At 53.6% G+C, this 22,522-nt stretch overlaps 7 protein-coding genes across 7 annotated transcripts; 2 read left to right on the top strand and 5 right to left on the bottom strand.

Annotated features, from left to right (window-relative positions):
- Window positions 1-1,476: 1,476 nt before the first annotated feature.
- Z520_01190 (uncharacterized protein) lies at window positions 1,477-3,115 on the bottom strand (the record flags this gene model as incomplete). The annotated part of the gene is made up of 2 exons (XM_016771708.1): window positions 1,477-2,509; window positions 2,589-3,115. 2 exons carry the CDS (start codon window positions 3,113-3,115, stop codon window positions 1,477-1,479), a joined length of 1,560 nt encoding a protein of 519 aa, XP_016636847.1.
- A 704-nt stretch (window positions 3,116-3,819) lies between these two features.
- Z520_01189 (uncharacterized protein) lies at window positions 3,820-5,208 on the bottom strand (the record flags this gene model as incomplete). The annotated part of the gene is made up of 1 exon (XM_016771707.1): window positions 3,820-5,208. The coding sequence occupies one exon, from the start codon at window positions 5,206-5,208 to the stop codon at window positions 3,820-3,822; it is 1,389 nt and encodes a 462-aa protein (XP_016636846.1).
- A 3,013-nt stretch (window positions 5,209-8,221) lies between these two features.
- Z520_01188 (uncharacterized protein) lies at window positions 8,222-9,526 on the top strand (the record flags this gene model as incomplete). Its single annotated transcript, XM_016771706.1, has 1 exon — window positions 8,222-9,526. The coding sequence occupies one exon, from the start codon at window positions 8,222-8,224 to the stop codon at window positions 9,524-9,526; it is 1,305 nt and encodes a 434-aa protein (XP_016636845.1).
- Window positions 9,527-10,319: 793 nt separating this feature from the next.
- Window positions 10,320-11,996, bottom strand: Z520_01187 (uncharacterized protein; the record flags this gene model as incomplete). The annotated part of the gene is made up of 2 exons (XM_016771705.1): window positions 10,320-11,741; window positions 11,790-11,996. The coding sequence occupies 2 exons, from the start codon at window positions 11,994-11,996 to the stop codon at window positions 10,320-10,322; spliced, it is 1,629 nt and encodes a 542-aa protein (XP_016636844.1).
- Window positions 11,997-13,215: 1,219 nt separating this feature from the next.
- On the top strand, window positions 13,216-16,053 carry Z520_01186 (uncharacterized protein; the record flags this gene model as incomplete). The annotated part of the gene is made up of 1 exon (XM_016771704.1): window positions 13,216-16,053. One exon carries the CDS (start codon window positions 13,216-13,218, stop codon window positions 16,051-16,053), a length of 2,838 nt encoding a protein of 945 aa, XP_016636843.1.
- Window positions 16,054-16,475: 422 nt separating this feature from the next.
- Z520_01185 (uncharacterized protein) lies at window positions 16,476-18,541 on the bottom strand (the record flags this gene model as incomplete). Its single annotated transcript, XM_016771703.1, has 4 exons — window positions 16,476-17,410; window positions 17,489-17,831; window positions 17,897-18,167; window positions 18,270-18,541. The coding sequence occupies 4 exons, from the start codon at window positions 18,539-18,541 to the stop codon at window positions 16,476-16,478; spliced, it is 1,821 nt and encodes a 606-aa protein (XP_016636842.1).
- Window positions 18,542-20,681: 2,140 nt separating this feature from the next.
- On the bottom strand, window positions 20,682-21,398 carry Z520_01184 (uncharacterized protein; the record flags this gene model as incomplete). Its single annotated transcript, XM_016771702.1, has 1 exon — window positions 20,682-21,398. One exon carries the CDS (start codon window positions 21,396-21,398, stop codon window positions 20,682-20,684), a length of 717 nt encoding a protein of 238 aa, XP_016636841.1.
- Between the last annotated feature and the right edge of the window lie 1,124 nt (window positions 21,399-22,522).

The following is a 22,522-nucleotide window of genomic DNA, read 5'->3' as shown; positions in this document are numbered from 1 at the left end:
CAGATGTGATTCTTGCTCGAGTGCCAAGCTCCCGCTCCTCCCTGCCTGGGCTATCAACACTTTCCAGATGCAGCATATTGGCCGACTTGCGCCCAGCTAGTCTCGCTGACAGACTGAGCATGCTCTCTATCAATTTATTATTACTGCGCGCAACCCCTGCTCCGGATCTTTGCCGCTCTGTCCTTTTGTCCCTGGTCTCCGTCGAAGATCATTCCCTTATGTCATGCTCTGACCGCAGCGACGGTGGCATGATGGTCCCCCAACTCCCGGGCCGTCAGCGACAAGACTGCTCCGGTGCTTTATATTGAGGCACCGACCAAGCATGACAGTCTGGTTTTTCGCTGTCTGCAAAGGTTTGGCCTCAGCCGTGTTCGTGAGACGTCTCAATATCTTGATCCCGTGAACAACAGCGAGCCATGGAGTCTCATCACCAAAGGCACCGTGGGTCATCTTGCCCAGCCTTGTATCAACAAGTACCCGACCATTTGAGAGACCAGAATGTACTCAATACCATGGAGTCTTTCGATTCATCCTCCGGCAGCACAAGCGAGGAAGCTAGTCCTGAGCCTTCGCCAGCCCCAGATTCGAGCGCCCTGGTTTTCCTTCAGGAATATCGCACTTTCCTCCTCACCCAGGTCCAGTCGACCACAGCAGCTCGGTGGTATCATGCACGGTCCAGACGCCACCGTCGCTGCGCTGGCTCTGGCCAGGAGCGTTGTCGCAGACAATCACGTCGAGGTATCCATTTCTTTAATAATACCCTCTACCATACCTGCCTCTGTGCGTACTGACCACAACAGGCGTCACAGTATCAGCAGCTTGGCAGCGTCCGTTTCTGAGCCGGCGCTTAGTCCCGCGACGACGTTCTTCCTCATACCGTCGACTGCGTAGTCACCGATCCACCTACGTATGCGATCTGCGGCTTCGCTCACGTCTTCTGGGGTGTCCTCCGTCTCATTTCTTCATTCCTACACACCAGCACCATCACCTTCGTGGGTGCTGATGGGGTGGGGCCCACAAGCAATAGCCAGATCCTGATGATATGTGGTACTCAGTTTGTGACTTACACACCCAGGCCGGAAGAGGGACGAGCAGTTCTGTGGGGATGATCCTGGATTTAAGCAAAATGTCCGCAATAAACTTGCTGAATTTGCGGCGCCATTTCTGCAAAACGTGACGGCGGCTACTTCAACATCAGCACAGCAGAGGAACTTGTAGTTGGACGATTTTTGTTGAGATTGCATTCGCATAGATGTGATGTCGATTCAGGTGTACCGCAGGGAAACTGTTCTCTTGTCAGAACCAGCCTGAGTGATGAGAACGGACTTACCGGATGTCAGTGATCGGTTCAACTTTGAGTGTCCGCCATCCGTCTGACCTGTTTCGGAACTTTGTATGCTATGCAATTCAACTTCGTTCCGCGAAAGGGTCCTTCCCTTTTCTTTTCCATTCGTCTTGGTTGTGCTCCTCGATGAATCAAACATCAAGCATACTCTTGACCACCTGAGGCGGCGACTGAAGGGAGTGGGTGGACGAAGCGGGCTGTGACCGACTGTCTTTGCTGTACTCGTACGGTGTTTCTCTCTGATACCTTGGGGGTGGCAGCAAACTTTCGGGCTCTGTAAACTGCGAGACTATGCCCAGAGTGTCGCCTTTTATCAACATCGAGCTGCCGGCCGACCTATTACTGTGTGCATTTTGTCTTGGTTTCAGGTGCCTGGCATCTTCTTCTTCCCGCCTGCGCCGCTGCCACCAAGCGTATCCACTTTCGTCCTGCTCTTCTGCTCGGTTCGTGTGCACCGCTTGAGAGACCTCTTCCAATGGAGGTCTTCGGGATGAAGTAGGCATTTTGAACACACCACTTGTTGATACGAAGCGATTCCGAGACCTGAACCACCAGGATGGCGGTCTGCGACTGTGGTGTTGACGAGATTGTTGCATGGCAGCAGCAGACCCTTCGCCCAATTCTTCGCCCCTTGATGCGCGCTGAGCTATCAATAACTTGTCTTCGTTTTCGTTTATGTATCCGTGGATATTGAGAAACACGAGTACGAAGAGAGCGGGTGCGTATCCGAGTCCGTACAACAAACCTACGCTTAAGTCACGGCGATATGGCGACAGTTCCCATACCCAAGATCCTACAAGCCCGTACGCAGTGCGCAAGGCAACAGCAATGATAGTTAGTAAGAGGGTGACGGGGATCTTGGTCTTGTGAGTCCTGCTCCCATAGCCCAAACGAAAGACAACAAGTCCAAGACAGGCTGTTGCGAGGATGGAAGCCGCTTTGAATCGAGCATCGAGCGCTGCAGGTCTAGCTGATTCGAGAGCTTGCGCCGGCGACCGTTGCCTCTGAGCAAATGACCAAGATCGTGGGATGAGCATGAAGAACACCAGGCAGTCAAAGGCGTAGAAGAGTAAGGGAAGGTAGAAGGTGGCCCTGTCGTGGAACGTATCAGCCGAAAACGTATACGATTGTGCCTCCTGGAATTGACGGTGGTTGAATGAGCTCCTAGCCTTCAAGTTAGAAAGGATGCCACTTCGTCTGGATTCTGGAAAGCACAGTAGTCGTGTTGTGCGGTTGTGCTCACCAGCTTCTCACAGCCTCCCAGACACAGGCCAGCAACACCGGAACCATCAGGGTCAGAAAGAAGCTTTGGAGGATCATGGGCGTGTTAATGATGTAGTCTCTGTCGACGTCGACAGCTGTAAAAGAGCCCAAGATGCCGCAAGCTGCCACGATCAAGGTCCAATACCACGGCCAGCGTCTACCGACAGGTTTCCACCCTCTTTCTCGGGGCAGGTACGCGCGGCCATGCTTCCTCAGGTTGATTGTCGAGAATAAAATCGTCAGGGCAAAGAGAGAGCCAAAGACAAGTCCGGTGATGCCTCGAGCCCCGATGGGATTTATAGGCGAGTAGCATGAGGTTGTGTTGGTGAACGTCCCATTCGCGAACACGATGGGCTTATGGACGCCGAACGCGAGAAAGCAGTGCGAGCCGTTCGAGAGCGTGCCATTGTGGTAAAGTGTGTAATGCCAGAACTGCAGAGCAGTCTCATTGAGAGCGACGCCGGTAATGAGAGTGATCGGGTTTGCTGAGGATGGCGCACCCAGCATATCAGCAACAGAGGCTTCGTCCTTTTGCCTCACAGGCTGCTGGGAGGTGATTTGGTCTCGCGGATCATTTGTGATTCACGCTCACTTTGACGCTTCAGATAACAGAAGACTTGCAACGATTTGAAAAATGCAGATGTTGACCTGAGGATAGAGAGGTGCCAACATGCCCAGTGGTCTGGTGGATCAGCTGCTGACTACGAGGTACCTAGGTACGAATTCCTTTCTTGAGGAGCATCTTTTCTCCGATTTCCATATGGAGCCGATATGCATCGATCAAATTCAATGAACTTGAAATGTACGGCACCAACCGAAACACCACTTTCATAGAGTACGATCTACCACTTGAGCCTCCAGCAACTACGTAGGATGCTACTCCACAAACATCTCGCAAATACAAGGTCATCAACCCTGCTTCTTCAGAGTCAGACCTGCTCCCTCCAAGTGGCCAGGACCTATCTGGCTCGGATCAGAAATCCTTCTTGAGAAAGAATAAGAAAAGCAACAACAACTTGGAAGTAAAAATAGAATCTTGCAATCATCAAAATTCGTGACCTCGTGCCCATCCTTGGAATCGATCGCGTATCCGCCGCCTCTTCCCTTTGGACCTGAACGCTAAATCCGATATGGCTGAAACACCAACTTTTCCCCCTGGACGTCCTGAAATGCAATTTAATGGTTCCCCTAGAATGAGCTCTCTTTCCATCTCAGACTTTGGCAAACACACGGTCCAGCTTGCTCAGGGCTCTCTTGTCCTCTCGAAATCCTAATTTCTCGCTGGGAATGTCTTGCGGTGGCGCCCCATTCTTTGTGCCACCCGGGCTCGTACTTCCTTGTCGGTCCACTTCGGCCTCGGGTTGACCTTTGGCTACGGGAGGTACATTCGTGTCAATGTTGTGTACGAGCGCGGTGATGGTAGGAGCCTGACTGGCACTGACTGTTGTGGTGTCGGAAGGTTGCGCCACAGAATGATTCTCATTCTTGGTATTGGCGCCGTTCGTTTGGGCATCGCCTCCATTGGCAGTGGCCGTCAGGCGCGGATCTATCTGTAGTCCAGAGCCAACATTTTCGTTGGACGTTTCAGGGCCTTGATAATTGACTGGCGGAGCAGGGCTAGACTGATATAATGGCGGTGGAGGCTGGCTGCCAGGGTAAGCGCTCAGCGGAGCCTGTGGCGAAGTCGTTGGTTGTAGAGGAAAAGGTGCTGACGGGCGCGAGTCCGAGTCTCTCAAAGGACGCTGATCGAAAGATGAAGGCGGTGCTTGGCTGAGAGGCAGAGGGTGTGGTGAAGGATATGGCGCCGCGGAATATGCGAGCGGGGGTAGGCCGGGCTGAAGAGCATAGGGCTGGAGGTAGTGCCCGGGGGGAGGCGTGTGCATGGGACTGATCGGGTAGATGTAGGCTGGATGAGGGATGTACCCCGGTGGAATATATGCTTGTGGGGGAGCAGGGCTGGGACGGTGATACCCTGGGGCGCCTGGAGTCACAACATATCCTGGAGCGCCCAGCATGGGCGATCGAGTGACGGCGGGAACCGTTGACTGATCGTTGATGGTCGATTCCGGATACATTCCTTTGGCTGGTTGAATGGACGCTAGGTTGGGATCGGTACTCGGTTGACGCAATACCTGCGAGGTTGGATGTGATCGGGAGTAGTAGCTGATGAGATGCAAGTGTTGTCCTGTGGAAGTGGTGATGCTGAACGACTGCTTCATCAGACCATCGGGCTTGTACCGATACCCATCAGGTCCTTCTTCGCCCTCGCCAGCCTGCGAAGGGTCATCTTGGCCATTTTCTGGTGTTTTGGTGCCTCGACTTGCTGGATTGGCATATGAGTTCCCTCCTCTTTTGCCTTCCATCTCCCGGTACGTCAAAAAGCTGCCCGAGACGCGGCTGGCGCTCCAACTCTTCCCATCTGTCCACCGCCGCATCCCCGCTTCACGCTCATCCCAAACAAAGACCGAGCCCGATCTGATCGATTGTCTCTCTTTCTCTGACAGTCTTCGCTGAACCCGAGGTAGGATGCCCAATCTGCAGGCCTCGAAGAGGATGATGGCGTCCGTCGGGGTTCGGACGAGACCGTTGTATGTCTCCATCGTCTGAATGATCTGGAAAACTTGCTTCAATTTCGCCCGAGGCAACTCGTTGTCCAAAGGTGCCTGTCGTCAGTTTGAATTGGTTTCGTTTCAATCGCGGCGGGCCGAATGCTCTCGCGCATAGGCTTCAGCTCGCCGCGCCCATTTGTTAAGATCCAGCGTGATCCCTTCTCCAAGTGGTTGACGCGATCCGTTCTTGCCCGACTTTCTTTCTCTTTGCGAGCCCAAAATAACAGCGCCTATTATCGTGGGTCGCGATACTGATCCGCCAGGTAGTTTCTGCACCCTGGACGGTTTTTCGAGCGGTTTTGGGGCTTGGGGAGGAAGCTGTAGGTAAACCGCTCAGTAGTTGGAGGATCGACAAAAGGATGAGTTGGAACCGAGGAGATGCTGGAAAGACAGGTTCCTAATAATGCAAATGGAAAGGCTCAATGGCAAGAGATCCGGCAAACTTAGACGAGTCTTGGGGGAACAGGCGTGGAGTTAAACGAGTATCCCGGTGGATGTCCAAGTGGGCTCGTCAACGGATATTACGAGGGCTGGGGTCTTGGGAAACTCAGAGTCTGGCACAGCCGGCAGCACCGATGCGTAAGAGCGAAGACAGCACCGTGAGAGAAGCAGTGAGGAATGAGCAGAGCAGACAAATAGAAGAAGTTCAAGCCGCAGTGTGGGAGGACTCTGGCCTCTGGGGTGGGCCCCCTTGGCTGGGCCCTGGAGCCTTGGGAGGAGGGAATCTACAGGTATGCCACTTCCGCAGTGGGTCAAGCCTGCAAACTAGGCTTATGCTTAACCCAGTGCCCGCAGCTCTAGCTGGAGACTGGCCAGTGACCGCCATTCATGACTGGGTCAGCGCCCAGCATTCGATCGCTGGGCACCGCAAGCGAGCTGGGCGACATTTCCGTAGGGGAGGGCGAGCCGGTCTGTCGATGCGCCGATAGCCGCGGGAGAGGACACTTCTGGCCATCAACCGATGACTCAATGGGAGCAAGAGGGCATCGCTCCAAGTGCGAAGTACTCGGTAGGAGTGTCTGGGTCAGATATACCTAGGTAAAGATGGAGGTCTATTTTTCTATTCCTTTTCCAAAACATTACGAGCAGGATCGTCATCTATCGGGGATCAGCGCCCTGGCCACCGAAAGGGAGATTGATCCTCAGCTCGTCTTGGGGTTTGTTCGCTTTGACGGCCAATAATTCACTGGTGGCCTCGCAATTTGGGGAATGCTCCTCCAAAGGTTGCCCACGGAATGATGGCCGTGGCATGACGCCCTGACGCCCTGGCAGAAAAGCCCAGCAGTGAGTCAAACGATGGCTTGGCATCAGGAAAGGTCCGGAAGCGAAGGGGGAGGACACCATGCCCTCCCTGTTCACCCGATGCGCACAACCATAACGAACACTCTGGGAGAAAATGCTGACACGAGGCGAGGGTTTTCTCACTCTGCTTACAACCCTGTTCCTTGCATGCTGAATTCTGCACTCAAGGCGGCCGACCTGACTCCCTATTTTCTTGCTCAATTCTTTTCTGCTCTTATGCAGCTCGGCAGGCAGCCAGCCACACATCCGACAAATAGAGACTTGGCATCGCGCTAGCTAAGGCGCCAACAGTCTTGGTGGCTCTTAGGCGCCTCTTGGTGTTCTTAGTTTTGACGACTCTCGTTTCAATTCGGAATCTGACTCGTCGCTGGGCGCCTGGGCATCTGCGTAATGTTGTGTCTCGGCGGATTGCCAGACGCCCTTTAGGCTTTGATGGAGTGCTTGGTTCGTTCCTGGGCAGGACCCAAGGACCCAAGGGCCCGAGACCCAGAGACCCAGAGGCCCCGAAGGCCCTTTTCCAACAAGAGTGATTCGGAGCAAATTCCACCCTCTCCCTTGGCCTGGTGAACCCCCTTCTCCGCTGACCTCTCGGTTTTGCTCCGGGCGCTCGTATGGACGCTACCCACCTAGCTGCTCATTGGTTCTGATTACGGCAACATTAGGTCCTTGTTCCAATTGCTGATGGCCGGGTCCAAAGGGTTCTTAGGCAGTAGGTGAGGCAAAAACCGCCCTGCGCCTGCGAGTTGGGTCCCAGGCAAGCCGTGCTGGGTCTTCTCCGCTTAGGCTTAAGCGTCTTGTTAAGCATGATTCAAGCCACCAAAGTCAAAGGGCGAAACGGGCCCAGATCAAGCAGTTTTGGTGCTAGCTCACGTCGCGTTGAACTTGGCACATCGGACCGGTAAATGATCAACTGACCAGTGAGAACGAGATTACGTTTTCTCTTCACTTTGTTTGCTGAGCAATATTAATTATCTCGTACCGAGTACACCAAGAGCACCAAATGGGTGCCAAAGGGAAAGGAGGGGGGCTTGCGTATGCAGTTGCGAGATTGGCACCAAGTGGGACTCTTTTACGTCCAGCTTCTTTCCCTCCGGGCTGACCGCATCTGTAGTATGCATCCTCACAATATCAACGAGATCGTGGCAACAGGCAAAGAGAGTATCCCGAAGTCCCTCCTACAACAACCTTGTCAGTCCTCTTAACCCTCATGAAATTCGGGTTCTCATTGCAGACGAGGAAAAAGAAACCCAAAAAAAGCAAGGAAAAATTCCACCATTCTTCATCTCTCCCGGTCGTCCGATGCATAACCGACCAACCACCCAAAAATCACCCCATTATTCGGCGTACCCTATCTTTTTCCCGGTAAGTGGAGTATCTAAAGTTAAGATGCCCAGTTACAGAAACAAGTTCCTCCATCTGGGAACCGTCCTGTTGGTAGCGTCCTTGTAGTGGCGATAGCGATGTGGAGAGCAGACAATAAACCACGTGGATCAACCAGAAAAAGACTGGCGGAAACCACACACGCACCCCACGTACTCGTACTCGTTTGGCGCAAACTTCTTAGCGCGCGCAGACTTGTCGTTCACCGCGCGGGCTGGGGCTATTCGAGCAACTCGCACCACTGCTGTTCGTACATACGGCTATCTTGTACAAGCCTACGGGTGGTCTACTCGTGGAAGGTACTTGCTTATACCTCTCGGCAATGGCAACAATATTCCAAGATGCCCGACTCAGTACATCGATAGCCCGGAAGATCTACTCTTCTCTTCCGTCTGCCTCTTCCACGAGACTGTTACAGCTCGAGCCAGGGTCGTACAACGACCGCCTCGAAGCTTCACTCGTTGTGGTGGATATTGAATCGCCCTTATGCTCCGAGTATGAATGCATATCCTACACGTGGGGTGACGAGACATCCCCCAACTCCATCAACGTTGATGGGAACGAGGTCCCCCTCCGACTGAATCTGGAACAAGCTCTCCGTCGCTTTCGCTCAGCGACTAAGTCCAGGCTGCTTTGGGTCGACGCAATCAGCATCCGACAGGACGATGCGGACGAGAAGGCCCAACAGGTGACAATGATCGGCGACGTTTTCCAAAACGCCACGCGCGTCCTGGCCTGGCTGGGCGAGCACGCTGACTCCAGCGAGAATCTCTTCGACATCTCCGAAGAAGCTGCGACGAGCCTGTTCGACCGCGACCGCGCCCAGTTCCGGCAAAAGTACGACACGCTGGCCCGGTTCATGGACCGTCGTTACTGGCATCGGACGTGGATCGTCGCTGAGATCGTCTGCGCCCGGGAGTTGGTGATATGCTGTGGGCCCGACCGGATCGCGTGGAGCCATCTGCTCAAGTACAAGTTCACCGACGTAATGCGATTCGACCAGGGCTGGACGAGAAGACTGACCAAGCTGGACGACGCGAGACAGGCCCACAGGTTTGCTCACAGCAACCACCCATCCCACATATCCGACGTGGAATGGGAGGGCCACCGCGAACTGCAGGGATATCTGTACGCGACGGAGAACACAGAGTGCCTCGAGCCGCGGGACACGATCTTCTCCCTCCGCGCCATCCTGCACAGCACGAGCATGCGCAACGCGATCCGTGTCGACTACACCATCCCCGTACCTGAGCTCTGCGCCGCCACCCTCAAGGCCGCGCTGGTCTCCTACGACAGCTCCCAAAACAACATTGCCGAGTTTCTTCTTCTGTCATACCAGCTCGACAAGAGCCTGGCAATGACCCTTCCCAAAAGACTCCAGCTGATCGACCTTCTCCTTGACGACCCGGAAGGCTTTGAGCCACCGGCACTCGCCATCGTGAGCGACATATTGTCCGACGGCGCGGCGGAGAAGTTCTTTGGGATCGAGTACGAGCCTTACGACGAGGAATGGAATTGGGAACAGAAGAGAGACCATGTTCTTTCGTGGCGCGACAAGGCCAGACGGACAGGGAAGTGGTCTGCCACCAGTTCGTGTAACGACAGCACAGGCTCAAGACTGAGGTAACCCCAGACCCCATGGTCAGTGGAACGCGGGCTGTACTTTCCTTCCTTCCTTTTTTTTGGCGCAGTCAAAAACCCCTCCCAATTCCTCGTCTACCTCCTCCTCTCGTTACATCTTCCCCTTTCGTTCTGTACCAGTGCCAAAAGTCGGCGCATTGGGATAACGACCGATACAAATTGTCCGGGGGGAAACTCAGGAGGTAGATCGGGATATGAGTCCAAGCTGGCAGCAACCTGGCAGTCAGTGAGTGGTTCGCGAGCACAGCGCACGCCGCTTGACCACCTCCCCTAACACGCAGAGACAGAGCTGGTAAGTCGGTGCTCGGCCATGCTCCTGGGCTGAGCTGCTGGTACTACCCAAGGGTCACAAAGCCTTGGATCTATCTCTCTATACCGGGTATTGGGTAGCTGAGTGAGTGAGTATAAATTCCCCGGGAGAGCAGTACTTCGGCGGTGCTGCTAGGCAAGGGGCGAAGAGGAAGAACCGCCCGCCTACATCGTCCAAACGGCTCGACAATGTGACAAGCACAGGAATCGAGCTTTTTCTCGAAATACCTGATTAGCTAATGATCATTCCGTCTCTCCCACCAGAGAAACCTCCAACGATCGCGGATGCAGCTAACCCATTCCACGCTTGAGCAGTGCTGTGTCTGGTCCACAGCACACATTAACCCTGTTCCCTGCAGCCTAAGCCATGTCAAATCAACGAGCACATCGGCTTCTAAAATCGAGTACGGTACAGTGTCACACTTCTTGACGATTTCTTCCCGCCCACCCTCCGTTTCCCGGTCGTTGTCCTACACACTCTCCTTCCTTCGCCTCACCTTGACGGTCGCAGTCATGGGCGGCACCAGACTCGTCCCGATCCATTGACTCGCAGGCCTCTCTTTCATGGGCTCAAATTCGTAATGCTGCACCATATACGCCAATAGCAACTTCAACTCATTTGCTGCGAAGAACCTTCCTGGGCAGGCATGTCTTCCGTGTCCGAACGGATGATATGTCGGAGAAGTACTGACAAAGGAAAGATTCGCTTTCCTAATGTACTCTTCTGTGGTTTTGGTATTGGATTTGTCGTTTAGAGTTTCTAGTGACTCTGCTGTCGATGATGCTCGTTCCGCAGAGAAACGGAAGGGATTATATGTCGCGGCATCAGGGTAATACTCTGGATCGTTGTGGACGCCATTGGTCGGAACAGCGACACAGCTGCCGAAAGGACATAATGTTCCATTAGGAGCAGTGACTCCCTCCGGCGCTACGACTTGGCGCAGCAGCCCGGCACCCAAGAAAGAGCCCAGTCGAGAGGACTCCCGCAGTGCGGAGTCGGTCTTGTACATCCTTGCGAGGCCGGCCTTGGTCCACACGCCTTTGTCGGCCTCGATTATAGTGCTGGCTTCCTCGCGGATCTGTTCCAAGTACTTCGTAGATGGGTCAGAAGCGACGAGGTCGAAAAGGGCGTTAGTGATGCTGAATGTTGACGTGTGGATCGCGGCGAAATTGACGGCAAGCAGTCTTTCGGCAATGATGTCGGGGTCGCGCTCGGTGGGGTACGGACTTTCACGGGCTCGATGAATCGACCATTGCATGAAATCGTTAGGTTCTGGATCGCCAAGTTTCTTCTCAAGATCGCCATTCTGACCTTCAAGAAGTCTCTGGCGTCGCTCGATCTCGGGTCGAACAAGGCGCGCGAAGGACTTCGTGTGGTATCGGTTTGGCCGTGCGATGACGACAGCAGCAAGAGGACGGAGGAATTCAGGGAACAGCTTGAGTAGAGTTGATGCAATCGGAACGGCAGTTGCAAAACCCATTCCGTGCTCCAAGAGTGCCTTGTTCCGACATAGAGGCAGCCCGACAAAGACTCGATTGCTGGTTCGAGCGATGATGAGCTTGAGGGTTTCAAAAGGACAGACCTCCTTCCATTCGGTCGTATCAGTGCCCCAGATCTCATCAAATGCAGCGCCTAACTCGTCCATGATGTCCATGGTCAGGGCGCCCAGCTGGCGAGTAAGCTCGCTTCTGATGGTCTCGTGGTGTAGGGGCTGATCAACAACGACCGGGTGAACAAACGTGTACTCGGTCTGCAGAACGTCCTTGTGAGGTTCGTCCGCGCTCAAAATACTCTCTGGCTGATTGATGAGCCAGGTTATTGACGACGCTGGGAGCACAATCTCGTCCCCACTTAGTTTGGCAATTATGCATGATTTGTCGTTCTTCGAATACTGCAATTTGGTGAGCGGAGAGCGCGGAGATCAAACAAGTCGACTTACCTGTTCATAAGCTTGATGAATCGACTCTTTGTAGTTGAGAGTCGAGCGAAATCTGGAACGCAAGGTCGTGAACAGTTCGCCTTCTTTGGTGTTAAGCCACGGCAGGTCAGGCAGGCTTGGTTTCGGCTGGCGTCGACGGTATAGAAGCACAAGCACCACAACAAAGACAACGGCCAAGACGTATGGCCGCAGTATGTATTCAATCATGGTTGAAGGTTGTTGAAGCAGCTTGCGCGGTTTGAAAGGACGCCGAAGCTGATGAAGACACAGACAAAGACACAGTGCGGTGGGTTACACTTCTTTCTTCTTAAGCATCCAGCAGCAGGTTGGAGTCGTATTTTGAGGTGGGGGGGCGTATTCTTCGCAACTATCACCCGGTTCTCTGGCTAAATCGAATATGGAGAGTAGCACACAGGAACGAGCGTCCAGCTGCCAGTTGGAGTTGGGGCAGTGTTCGGGGTTCGACAAAAGTGCTGGCTAAGCATGCAAGGATGTCAGCACTGCTGATGGTTCAGGAAGGATCCAAGATCACCCACTCTCCCCGTAGAAGCTACCATTGATAGATCAACGGAGTGCGGTGAGGAGCGCAGGGGTCGTCGAACCACAACTCGGGACGAACATCAGCCGCATCTGATCTGGAACTGATGTCGCGAGATAATTGTCCGCGAACATTCGTCGACAGCTGATTGGCGCTGGGCGAAGTTCCAAGGGGTTGAAAGGCTGGAGTTCTAGTGAGAACGGCGAGCCATTTGCCCGTTTCAAGAAATATGTTGACGCGACACTGAAACGTAACGATCAAGGAGGCGTGTCTCGGAAGCTTCGACAAAGGCTCTGGGCACAAGCCGCAACGTCGCATCCCACAACTGTCAATGCCAACCGGGCAAGCAGCGAGGCGAACTGAGAGATACTAGTAGAAGATTGTCTTCGAAGCCGACTCGGAATAACACCGTACCGAATCGGGTGGCGAGGTATAATTAATTAATGCACTTGTAGGGTCTCGCGCAGTGCTTGCGAGGTCCCTAGAAACGCCCCCGGCACCACGGGGCGTCTCCCTTTAGCTAGCCCCTCGTAAACTAAGCCCCTCTAAGATGTGGGTGCTGGGGTCTGGTTTACCTAAACATTTGGGGACGCTCTTGGGCATCCATGGGCACCCATTGGGTGTCTGTGGTGCCTGGATTTGCAGCCACAGGTCTGACGGGTGACAGCCACATCGACAGCCACAGACGCGTCCAGTGGTGAGCGAACACGAGAACCCACGCAAGTCCACCACCCAAAAATCCACCCCACGCTGCTCCGTACACCAAACAATGATGCATTTCGAGGAAGTACTGTCTGCGCACAGCCTCAATTCTCTGTAGAGAAGACTGCCGCCTTGACGCATGCCTATTGTCATGCGCCTCGGAATCTCATTCTCATCGCGCTGCCAATGGCAGACCCACGATTGAACCGCGTCGAGGGCACCTTGACCTCCCTCCTCGAAAGCCTCGTCCCTCCACTCTCTCCCGACCAAGACGACACTGATACCGAATTCCGCATCGAACGCGCAATTCAGAATGCAAAAGAGACGGTTCTCGCTGCAGACGGCAGACTACCCCCAGACACCAACCAGGCACAGGATTTGATCAAGCGAAAGTTGCTGCGCGAGAATGCCTCTCCAGAGAAAGCCGCAAGGTTCAGCAATCTTTATTCCAGACTTCTCGCCATTCCCGTCCTCAACCAAAAATGGGCCATCCTGTACCTCCTCTACAAGCTGTCGGACAAGTCCACCCCTGATGCGCGTCCTCGAAACCCTCTCGCAGATTCGGAGCAAGTCGCAAACATTCCGCGGCGACACACCTTGTCCCCAGAGACCACCTTTACTGCGGAGGAAGAGTTAGACGATGAGGAGGAAGAGCCACAATTACCGAAAGTGTCGATTCGCACACGCCGTGCTTTATCAACCAGATCCAGAAAGCCAAATGAGCAAGTGGAAATTGCCACGGAAGAGGAGTATCAGTCACAGACTCCAGAGCCAAAGGAAGAAAAGCCAGTTGCGGAGAAGCAGGAGCCACGAGTCATTTATCCTTCAGAATTGGATCTTCTGCGTGACTTGCCCTTCAATCTACAAGGCGTGTCTTCTGCGCACCTTCAATTCGCAGACAACGGCGCGCTCAAACTGCCACCAAGCCTGCCGGTTCCGATTCTTTCTCTCCTCCACGCACTTGCAGAGCCTTGCCTGCTCTACCGGGGTTTAGCAGAATATGCTGCAGGCCAGGATGGAGGCCTCATTGATCAGAGCCTCCGTTCCGCCATCAACAACGAACTACGCTCCTACTTGAGTCTTGTTGCTTCGCTTGAGACGGAGGTTCGACAGGCCTTGGCCACTGTCCAGAACGCCCAAGATCCCAAAGCGGTCCGCTTGACTGGCGTCACTTTGAAACGATGTCTGATCTGGACAAGAGAAGCAACCATGGCCCTTCGACTTATGAAACTGATTGTCGAGGATTCGAGGCAAAAGCGAGGGGGGCAATTGTTGTCTCTTATACACAACTTGTCCTCGTCCCATGGCGACCCCTTTGTGGCGTCATTTGCGGAAAAGCTTCTGACACATGTTGCACGCCCGTTTTACGAGATGCTCAGGCATTGGATATATGACGGCGAATTAATTGACCCATACCACGAATTCTTCATAACAGAGCCAGATCCTACTGCGCAGCCTCCGGTGGATCATCGACACGTAGCAACTTCTGTGTGGGAAGAGAAGTACAAGCTCGACTCAGGCATGGTACCCTCGATTATATCCTCCGAGTTTTCCAGAAAAGTCTTCCTGATCGGGAAATCTCTCAACTTCATTCGCAACAATTGCGGGGATTCTGACTGGGTCATCAAATATTCCAAATCAAACTCGAGGTCGCTGGACTATGCAAACACTGCCAATCTCGCGCAGTCAATCGATGTGGCTTACCGAACGACAATGTCGCGATTGACGCATCTGATGTCGACAAAGTTTGGCTTGTTCACACACTTGACAGCGATCAAGAAATATATGTTGCTGGCCCAGGGCGACTTCTTCGATCTCCTCATTGAGTCGTTAGCTCAACATCTTGATCGCCCTGTGAATTCAATGTACCGACACAATCTTACATCACAACTAGAACATGCCATACGACATTCCAACGCTCAGTATGACGACGCCGAAGTGCTGCGACGATTGGATGCCCGAATGCTTGAGTTGTCGAGCGGAGAAATTGGCTGGGATTGTTTCACTCTTGAATACAAAATCAGTGCTCCTTGTGACGTTGTCATCACTCAATGGGCTAACACGCAGTATCTCAAGATATTCAACTTGCTCTGGAGAATTAAAAGAGTCGAGTATTCCCTCAGCTCGACCTGCAAACGCTGCATGACGGGCGGCCGAGGAGTCCTTGCTGCAGTTAGTGACAAACTGGGTAACGACTGGAAACGCTCGAGATGTGTTGTCGCAGAGATGGTCCATTTCGTCAACCAGCTGCAGTATTACCTTTTGTTCGAGGTCATTGAGGCCAGTTGGAAAAAGCTCGAAGAGGCTCTACAGAAGCCTGAAGCTACGCTGGATGACTTGATCGAAGCTCACACGAATTACCTGAACAACATTACGAAAAAGGGCCTGATTGGGCAGCAAAGGCACCCAGTAACAGGTCAGCAAGAGGACAGCCTTATCGTCCAAGTCCACCATATCTTGAAATGCATGCTTGCCTACCGAGAAGTCATCGACTCGCTCTACTCGTACAGTGTTGCGGAGTACACTCGACGTCAACAATTTAGTGCCAAAATAGAACGACGGACTGCTCAAGGGAAATGGGGGATCACCGAGAAGGATCTCTTGGGAGACTCGAGGGCCAGCACACCCACTTCTGTTGCAGGCGCAGGAGCCTTTAGGAGTAATCAACTGGTTCTGGAAGAAAATGATTCTTCACTTCCAACAAATGAGAATATACACATTACGGATGGTGAAACCCATCTGAATTCTCTGAGGGCACGACAACTGAATCTGTCGGCCGATTTTCGATCGCGGCTCAGCATGTTGTTGTATGATTTGGCACACCAACCAGATGTCGATTTGAGGTTTTTGGGAGTGGTCATGAATTTCAACGAGGTCTACCAGCCCGTTAACATCCGGCGGCAACAGGCTAGACGGGCTCGAGAGAAACGAGAGCTGGAGCGAAAGGCTCGCGAAGCCACTGTCTCTTCTGAAGGCAACGTCTCCTTAGAAAAGGACTTGAACAGCTCCACATCAAAGTCGTGAAGTATAGCAGACGCCAAACCCTTCGCCCTTAGTGAGTGCCACGCTTCACAACTCAGCAGCGAATCCGGTCGCTCAACTCTGTCTATCCAGACAATGGCGCAGGAAATTTTTTGTCTATACTCTCCATCTTGTTGTTGTCACATGCTCCTCATTATCAGAGGTACGGTCGGGGCTGTACACCAGGCAGCCTTTTGTGAACGCTGGAGAAAGCAACATGAGGCTGGCGAAATAGGGTCAGAGCACACAAGTTCAAACCCAGTTGAGATCTGGTACTCCAGTACTGAAAAGAAGAGACTATGTTACGAAGTGAAGAAATTCAAGATTATTACGATGATGTATTCTGTCACCTGGTTCACTCCTCTTTTTTTTACCGGCCTCTCAATACCAACACTTCTGCGCATACGCCACAGACCGCGGGAGGATCAAAATACAGTGCCTTTAACCTGAGCAATCTTTTTCACGTTGATGTTTTTGATCATGAACATCCAAATCAGCGACAAGGCCATGAGGCCAGTGCCCACGGCTAGCATCCTCGCCTGGGCATAACCGTATGCCTGCTGGATGCCGAGCCTCTCAGGCGTACCCTTGGCATAGCTCAACTGCGTGTTCAGATCATTGTATATGTCTTCGATATCAGTGGGGGAGGTGGTGGCAGGAAGGTAGCGGACGAGGGCTTTATAAAAGGTGTTTGTCCAGATGGCGCCGGAGATGGTGTTGCCGACGGCGCCGCCGACATTTCCCACCACGTACAGCAAGGCCAGCACGGCGGCGACGTGCTGATGATCTGCGGCGGCCAAGATGGCGATCTGCTGGACGATGATGAAGATGGCGCCGCCCACGGCGATCAGGATCTGGCACATGACAATGTACCCGATGCCCGAGTCCGGTTGGCGGAAGTGGATCATCAACCCTTGAGCGAGGATGTACAAGGGAACCGCGAAGAAAAGCAGCCACTTGAAGTATCCGGTGCGCCGGATCAGGAGTCCGACGAACAGCAGCAGCACCCCGGACACGACGTCGAACGTGCTGCCCACGTACCCGGCCTCGGCCAGCGTCAGGTCGTTGACCACCTGCAGGAACGACGTGAAGTAGCTGTTCCAGCAGTAGTACGAGACCTGGTAGGTGAAGTCGAGCAGACACGCGCCGGTGACAGTACGGTTCGCCAGCAGGTTGACGTGCAGGAACGGCGCCCGCGCCACAAACGTCTCATAGAGGCCGAATGCCACCAGCACCACGAACCCGACCACGATCATGGCGATGATGTACCCGGAGGCCCAGCCGTTCGGGGCAGAGTCGGCAAGAGTAAACGGCAGTAAAAAGACCGTCAGGCCCGCGGCGAAGAGAAACACTCCAGGAGCTGTTTTAAGCGTTAGTCAAGATATGATAACGTATCTGAAAGAGCACAAGGCCAACGCCGCGCAAATCTAAAACTTACCATCAAACTCTTGGACATAGTGCCAAATGTTCTGCGACAACGTCCGGCCACTGCTCTCCCGGACGAGCAGGCCCTGTTTCGCGGCTTTTCGCAGATTGAGCTTCAGAATGACGTACAGCGGCGCCGCCACGAACGGCAAGATGATGGCGAAGGTGCCGAAACCCCAGCGCCAGCTGATGTGGTAGTAGAAGTCGTCTGAGGCCTTGGGACCGGCGAACGCTGTGATCATGTATGGCGAAGATGTGAAGGCGTACGCCAGGCCTCGATTCTTCAATTTGGACGCATCGGCCGTGATCACGTCGACGCTGTATATCAAACCCCCGAAGCCGATGGAGTAAAACACCTAAACCCATCAGTACGTGACCTCTCAAGATGGTCAAAGTCCCGCATCATGGGTGACTTAGGTACCTGTGCTGCGCAAAATGTCGAGAGACCGCTGCAAGAAGCCATCAAGATCAAGCCTAACGTGGAGAAGGCGACCATCAGAAGGAAACCCTCGGCGCGGCCCCAGATGTCAAGCATTTTGGCCAGAGGGATATAAATTGCCGCACTCATCGAGTTGGAGACGATGTAGATGACGGTCAGGAGGGAGTGTGTCTCGAAAGCGCTCGTGGCGAAGGGGACCAGGTTATACAGGATCGACGACTGCATCGCATTGACGAAATAGAGCAGGAACATCCTGGACGTGTGGGGCAGTCAGCCAAAGCAGCTTCGCATCTAGGATGTGGCTGTCCAGGGGAATCCGAAAGACGATGGGAAAGGTCGGGACAGGACAGCATACAGGATGAAAACCGCGACGAGGGACCGCTTTGACCAGGTCAGAGTGACGGCCTCGACGTCCTGAACACCTCTCTGGGCATCTTCGGTGGGATTCTGTGCCTCGTGGCTTGCTTCTTCATTGCTGCTGCTTCCAATGGTGGCTTCGACGCTGGTTATTGCTGCTGTATCTTTCTGGCTGCCTCCGACTCCTAGTGGAGTCATAGGCAGAGGGTTCTCTGCGTCGTTGGTGGTCGTCCGACGGAACCCAGGCCGGAACTTGGGGAATACTGCCATGGTTGCTTGAGGTAGTGAAGCCAATCCACATATGAAGGGATAGTAGAGAAAGAAAACAGGAAGAAAGGAAAGAACGAGGAGAGACGCTCTGGCAAGGTGCTCGGAAAAGTTTGACCTATCTATATACCTACGTGCTGCCAGCAGTGTGGGCCGATCTTCATACCATTGACCAGCCAGCATAACCACCTGCAGTCGCCAGGAAAATGGTTGCAGCGTGGCAGCGTGGTCTGTCGACGGTTGCAACCCTCGAGAAGGTGGCTCTACTACTGCATCGACCCCCAGGCGCAAAGCCTGCAAAGCTCTATCCGATGTCGGCAAGAAAAAAGCCTGCAAATGGAGCTGGGATGTCCATAGTGAAAAAGCAAAGGGGCCCAAGGGAAATGAATAGCGAGGTGGTAGCGTCTTGGGACAGTGGCAGAGTGGCTCCTCTGGTACTTGTCGTGACGAGGCTTATCAATCTTATGACGTGATAAGATTAGATTACCGCCTGGCGGGAGATTATCTGATAAAAATTTCACCGGGCACGTGCTGGGCCCTTAATGACCCGAAGCCCACCACGCCATCCCACCAGACCCCCTCGCCCCTTATATTATTTGTTGAGTGGTGGAAGAGTGGATGCGTACCGAGTACAAGAGGCCGTTTGCGGCTATCGGCACCATCAACATCGGCTGGTGTCGGGCTTCTGATTGACAAACTAGGTACTCGGTACCTAAGCCCATCTATACAGCTCGAGTCCTCGTACAAGTACCCAGGAAGGTATATACCTGTAGGTACTGGTTCTCTCCATTGCTTACATATCATATTCTCCCCTTTGACCGAGCAGCCGTACTCTTAGGTATGGAGTACATAGGTCTTTTTTTTCTTCTAGACTTCCCAAGGTTGATATACACCGGTAATGTTTTTCGCTTCCTCTCTTGGCCACTTTTCTCGCTCCGGCGCTCCTGCGCGCGCAGGACTTCCTGATTTTGGGGGTCGGATCCCAATCCAAGCCCGGTTTTAATGGTAGCAGCCACACAGAGTTCGCTGTCTGCACAAACTCGGCAGAAGAAGGGTCTGGTTCATATCATTGGAGAGGTGTGTGCTCGATCCGAGTGGCTGACGAGGGGGATTGAACGGTGCACTTTGCTCTACAAAAAATATCGTCAAAAGGGTATCTATGCAGGTAGGTGGCAGGCTCTGTCAGGGGTAGGTAGGTACTGAACCCCGTGCAGCCTATGAGGCTATGGGCTGTATTGAGGCTGTGCAGACACTCCCAGCCTATCGCGAGAATTGGACGGGCAGGGGTGTCGTTCGTATTCCAGCTATGCGAACACGAGGTGTGAAATGCCTCATAGACAGCTCTCCCCCTCCATTACCACCTTCAACACCTGTTCAGTATCCTTTCTATAGCGCTCCATCGCGCACGCGGCTACTCCTTGATACATTTCCAGAGAGTAGGGATATCTACGACACTCCTGAATCAGAAACAGACAAAAAGGGGGGCAGTTCAACCCTATATATACACACACATCCCCTGCAAAAAGAGCCCCGCGGATATCATCACATATGTGCTGCCCGTTCCTCGGCCTTATCCTCTCCTGCGCCAGGTCGCGGAACCGACCCATTTCTTCCATTGAGGCGTTGGTATTCCCTCTCTCTTACGTCCCCTAGCACATGATCTATGGCCATGAAAAGCCTCTATAAGACTTTGAGAGCGACATGTTTTTTCCCCCTCTCTAGAAGGGTTTTATCAAGAAGGGCAAAAAAAGATACTTCGTGCCTAACTTCGACGCCAGAAGCGCCATAGCCCAACGCGAATATAACAAGAAACCGCCACTGCGGAAGAACGACAGGGACAGAGACGTCATTTACCACACGGATGGCAGGGGTGCGCCAAAGGTAGAGGAGCCGGGGGAGAGGTGGAGATTTGAGCCGTATAGGATCGGGACGGACGATTGAGAAAGGGCAGGGGTAGAGAGGACATGCACCAGCCGGGAAAGCTGGAGACGGACGCTTCTGTGGGGTGTTGGAAGAAGTGAAGCACGAGATGAGGAGCGAGGCAGAGAGAAAGAAAGGGGCAGTCAGACACAGGTTCGCCATAGAAGCGCCCTTCCATCTCTCTCCCCAAACGTTGAGAACATTTTCTTTGAGGGGATTTTTTCTAGCGCCACTGTCCAACAAGACCTTCGTCCGCCTTGCCCAGCACGGGATCATTCTCCGGCTTTGGGACCGCCCACACCCGATCGAAACGGCCCACGTCTTCCCCTCCCTTTGCAAAATCCCACTGTCCTCCACCCCTCGGGTACGCGCCGATCATGGTGAAGCCGGAGAGCTCGACGTTGGCGAGCGTAGCCTTAATACTTTCCCCATGTCCTCCGTGAGTAGCGACAGCATGCCCATCCCCAGGTGTGAGCAACTTGAACTCCGCCTCCGGCATTGCGTTGAACGTCTTATGCGCCGTGCCTGCGGGGAGCACAAACACGTCTCCCGCGCGTGCTTCGACCTCGACACCCCCCGCCTCCCTCCCACCGGGTGAGTACGTGCTCTCGTCCAAATCGTCAACCGTGTCCGCGACTCCGAACCGGATCGTCGCACTCCCCGTCAACACGGCCATGCACTCGTGCACGCCCGAGTGGTAGTGCGAGCGCTGCGAGGTCCCGTACCGGAATATCCATTGCGTGTCCCACCCGTTGGACGTGAAGAGGTCGTATGCCCGTGTCGCGATGCTCGAGTGTGACGACGACGCGTCCGGAGTATCGGTTGTAGTTGGAGAGGATGATGATGATGATAGTAGGAGACCTGGGTAGTGGAGCAGCGCGTGTGGCGAGTTGGGGACCAGCGAGGTCGGTGGGAGATGGTATTTCTTGACTTCGACCATTGCTTTTCCTTCCTTTTTTGGGGGGGTTGGGACACTAGTGGTGGTATGGTGCGTGCTCTGCCGTTTCCTGTTGGTGGTAATATATTAATATCATCAACTTTCTTTATTTTTTTCAGTATGGGAGGAGAGTGTGTTGTTTTAAGTAACAATCTACCCTGGTTGAAGACAATGTCGTTGATATTGTCCGGCGGAGAAGGGCCCCCACTTCTAGGACAGATGTGAGGGGATCCCAATCACCAAGCCGGCCCGGGATGGTCACAGGGCGTACAGGACCGGACGGCGTTTAACATCATTGCAGAGCTGCGTGGAAAGAGATGGTAGAATTAGGTAATGGTGTTCGTGATTTCTGGAGTAGGTCTCTCTCGTTGCATGGTTCCACTACCAGAGCCTGTGCAGATGGTCTGCTGGAAGACCGCGTTAACAAAGACCTATTCCATACAATTCAACTTATCCAAAATTGAGCCTATTGAGGGCCCCCCTTCGCCCAATGCCATTCCTATGATCTCTGCTATCTCACTCACTGGAGCCCAGGATCCGTTGGCCCTTCCCAGATGTTCTTCCTGCTTTCGGTAGATGACCCTAAGTGTCTGATGGCTTCTCTGCTACTTCTGGCTACAGCTCCAGCCCCGAGCTAGCACCACCCGAGGGGAACGCTCCTGTGCCACCTCCGCGACGAGACTTCAGCAGATCCCCTCGCCATCCGTGCCGCGAGCAATCCTGGCTCCGGTCTGGGAGACACACCGGCGGCAACAAAGAAACATTCCTCTCCCAAGACCGCCTCCTTTCTTCAACGACTCCGATGTATCCACGACTTGGCAACTCTCCAACTTATCTCACACACACACAAAGGCAGCTCATGCTTGCGGAAGCGCCATCCCCCTCACTCTAGTTGCTTAAGGATGTATGTCTCGTCTTCTGCCCGTGACCTGTCGTATCTGTAAAGCACCCACCAGGCATGGACGATGCCTGGCACCCACCACAGGAGACACAGCAAGATGTTGATGATGAAATCGGCCCCGAATCCCGTCTTGAGGAACACCGCCACTGGAGGCAGGAACAAGGCGAGTACGTAGAGGCAGACGTCGGATGCTGATAATGATAGTCGACCCATAGCGTTGGCGCTA

This window comes from Fonsecaea multimorphosa (genome assembly GCF_000836435.1).
Source record: "Fonsecaea multimorphosa CBS 102226 unplaced genomic scaffold supercont1.2, whole genome shotgun sequence".
NCBI lineage: Eukaryota > Fungi > Ascomycota > Eurotiomycetes > Chaetothyriales > Herpotrichiellaceae > Fonsecaea > Fonsecaea multimorphosa.
This window is presented reverse-complemented; position numbering and strand designations above follow the sequence as displayed.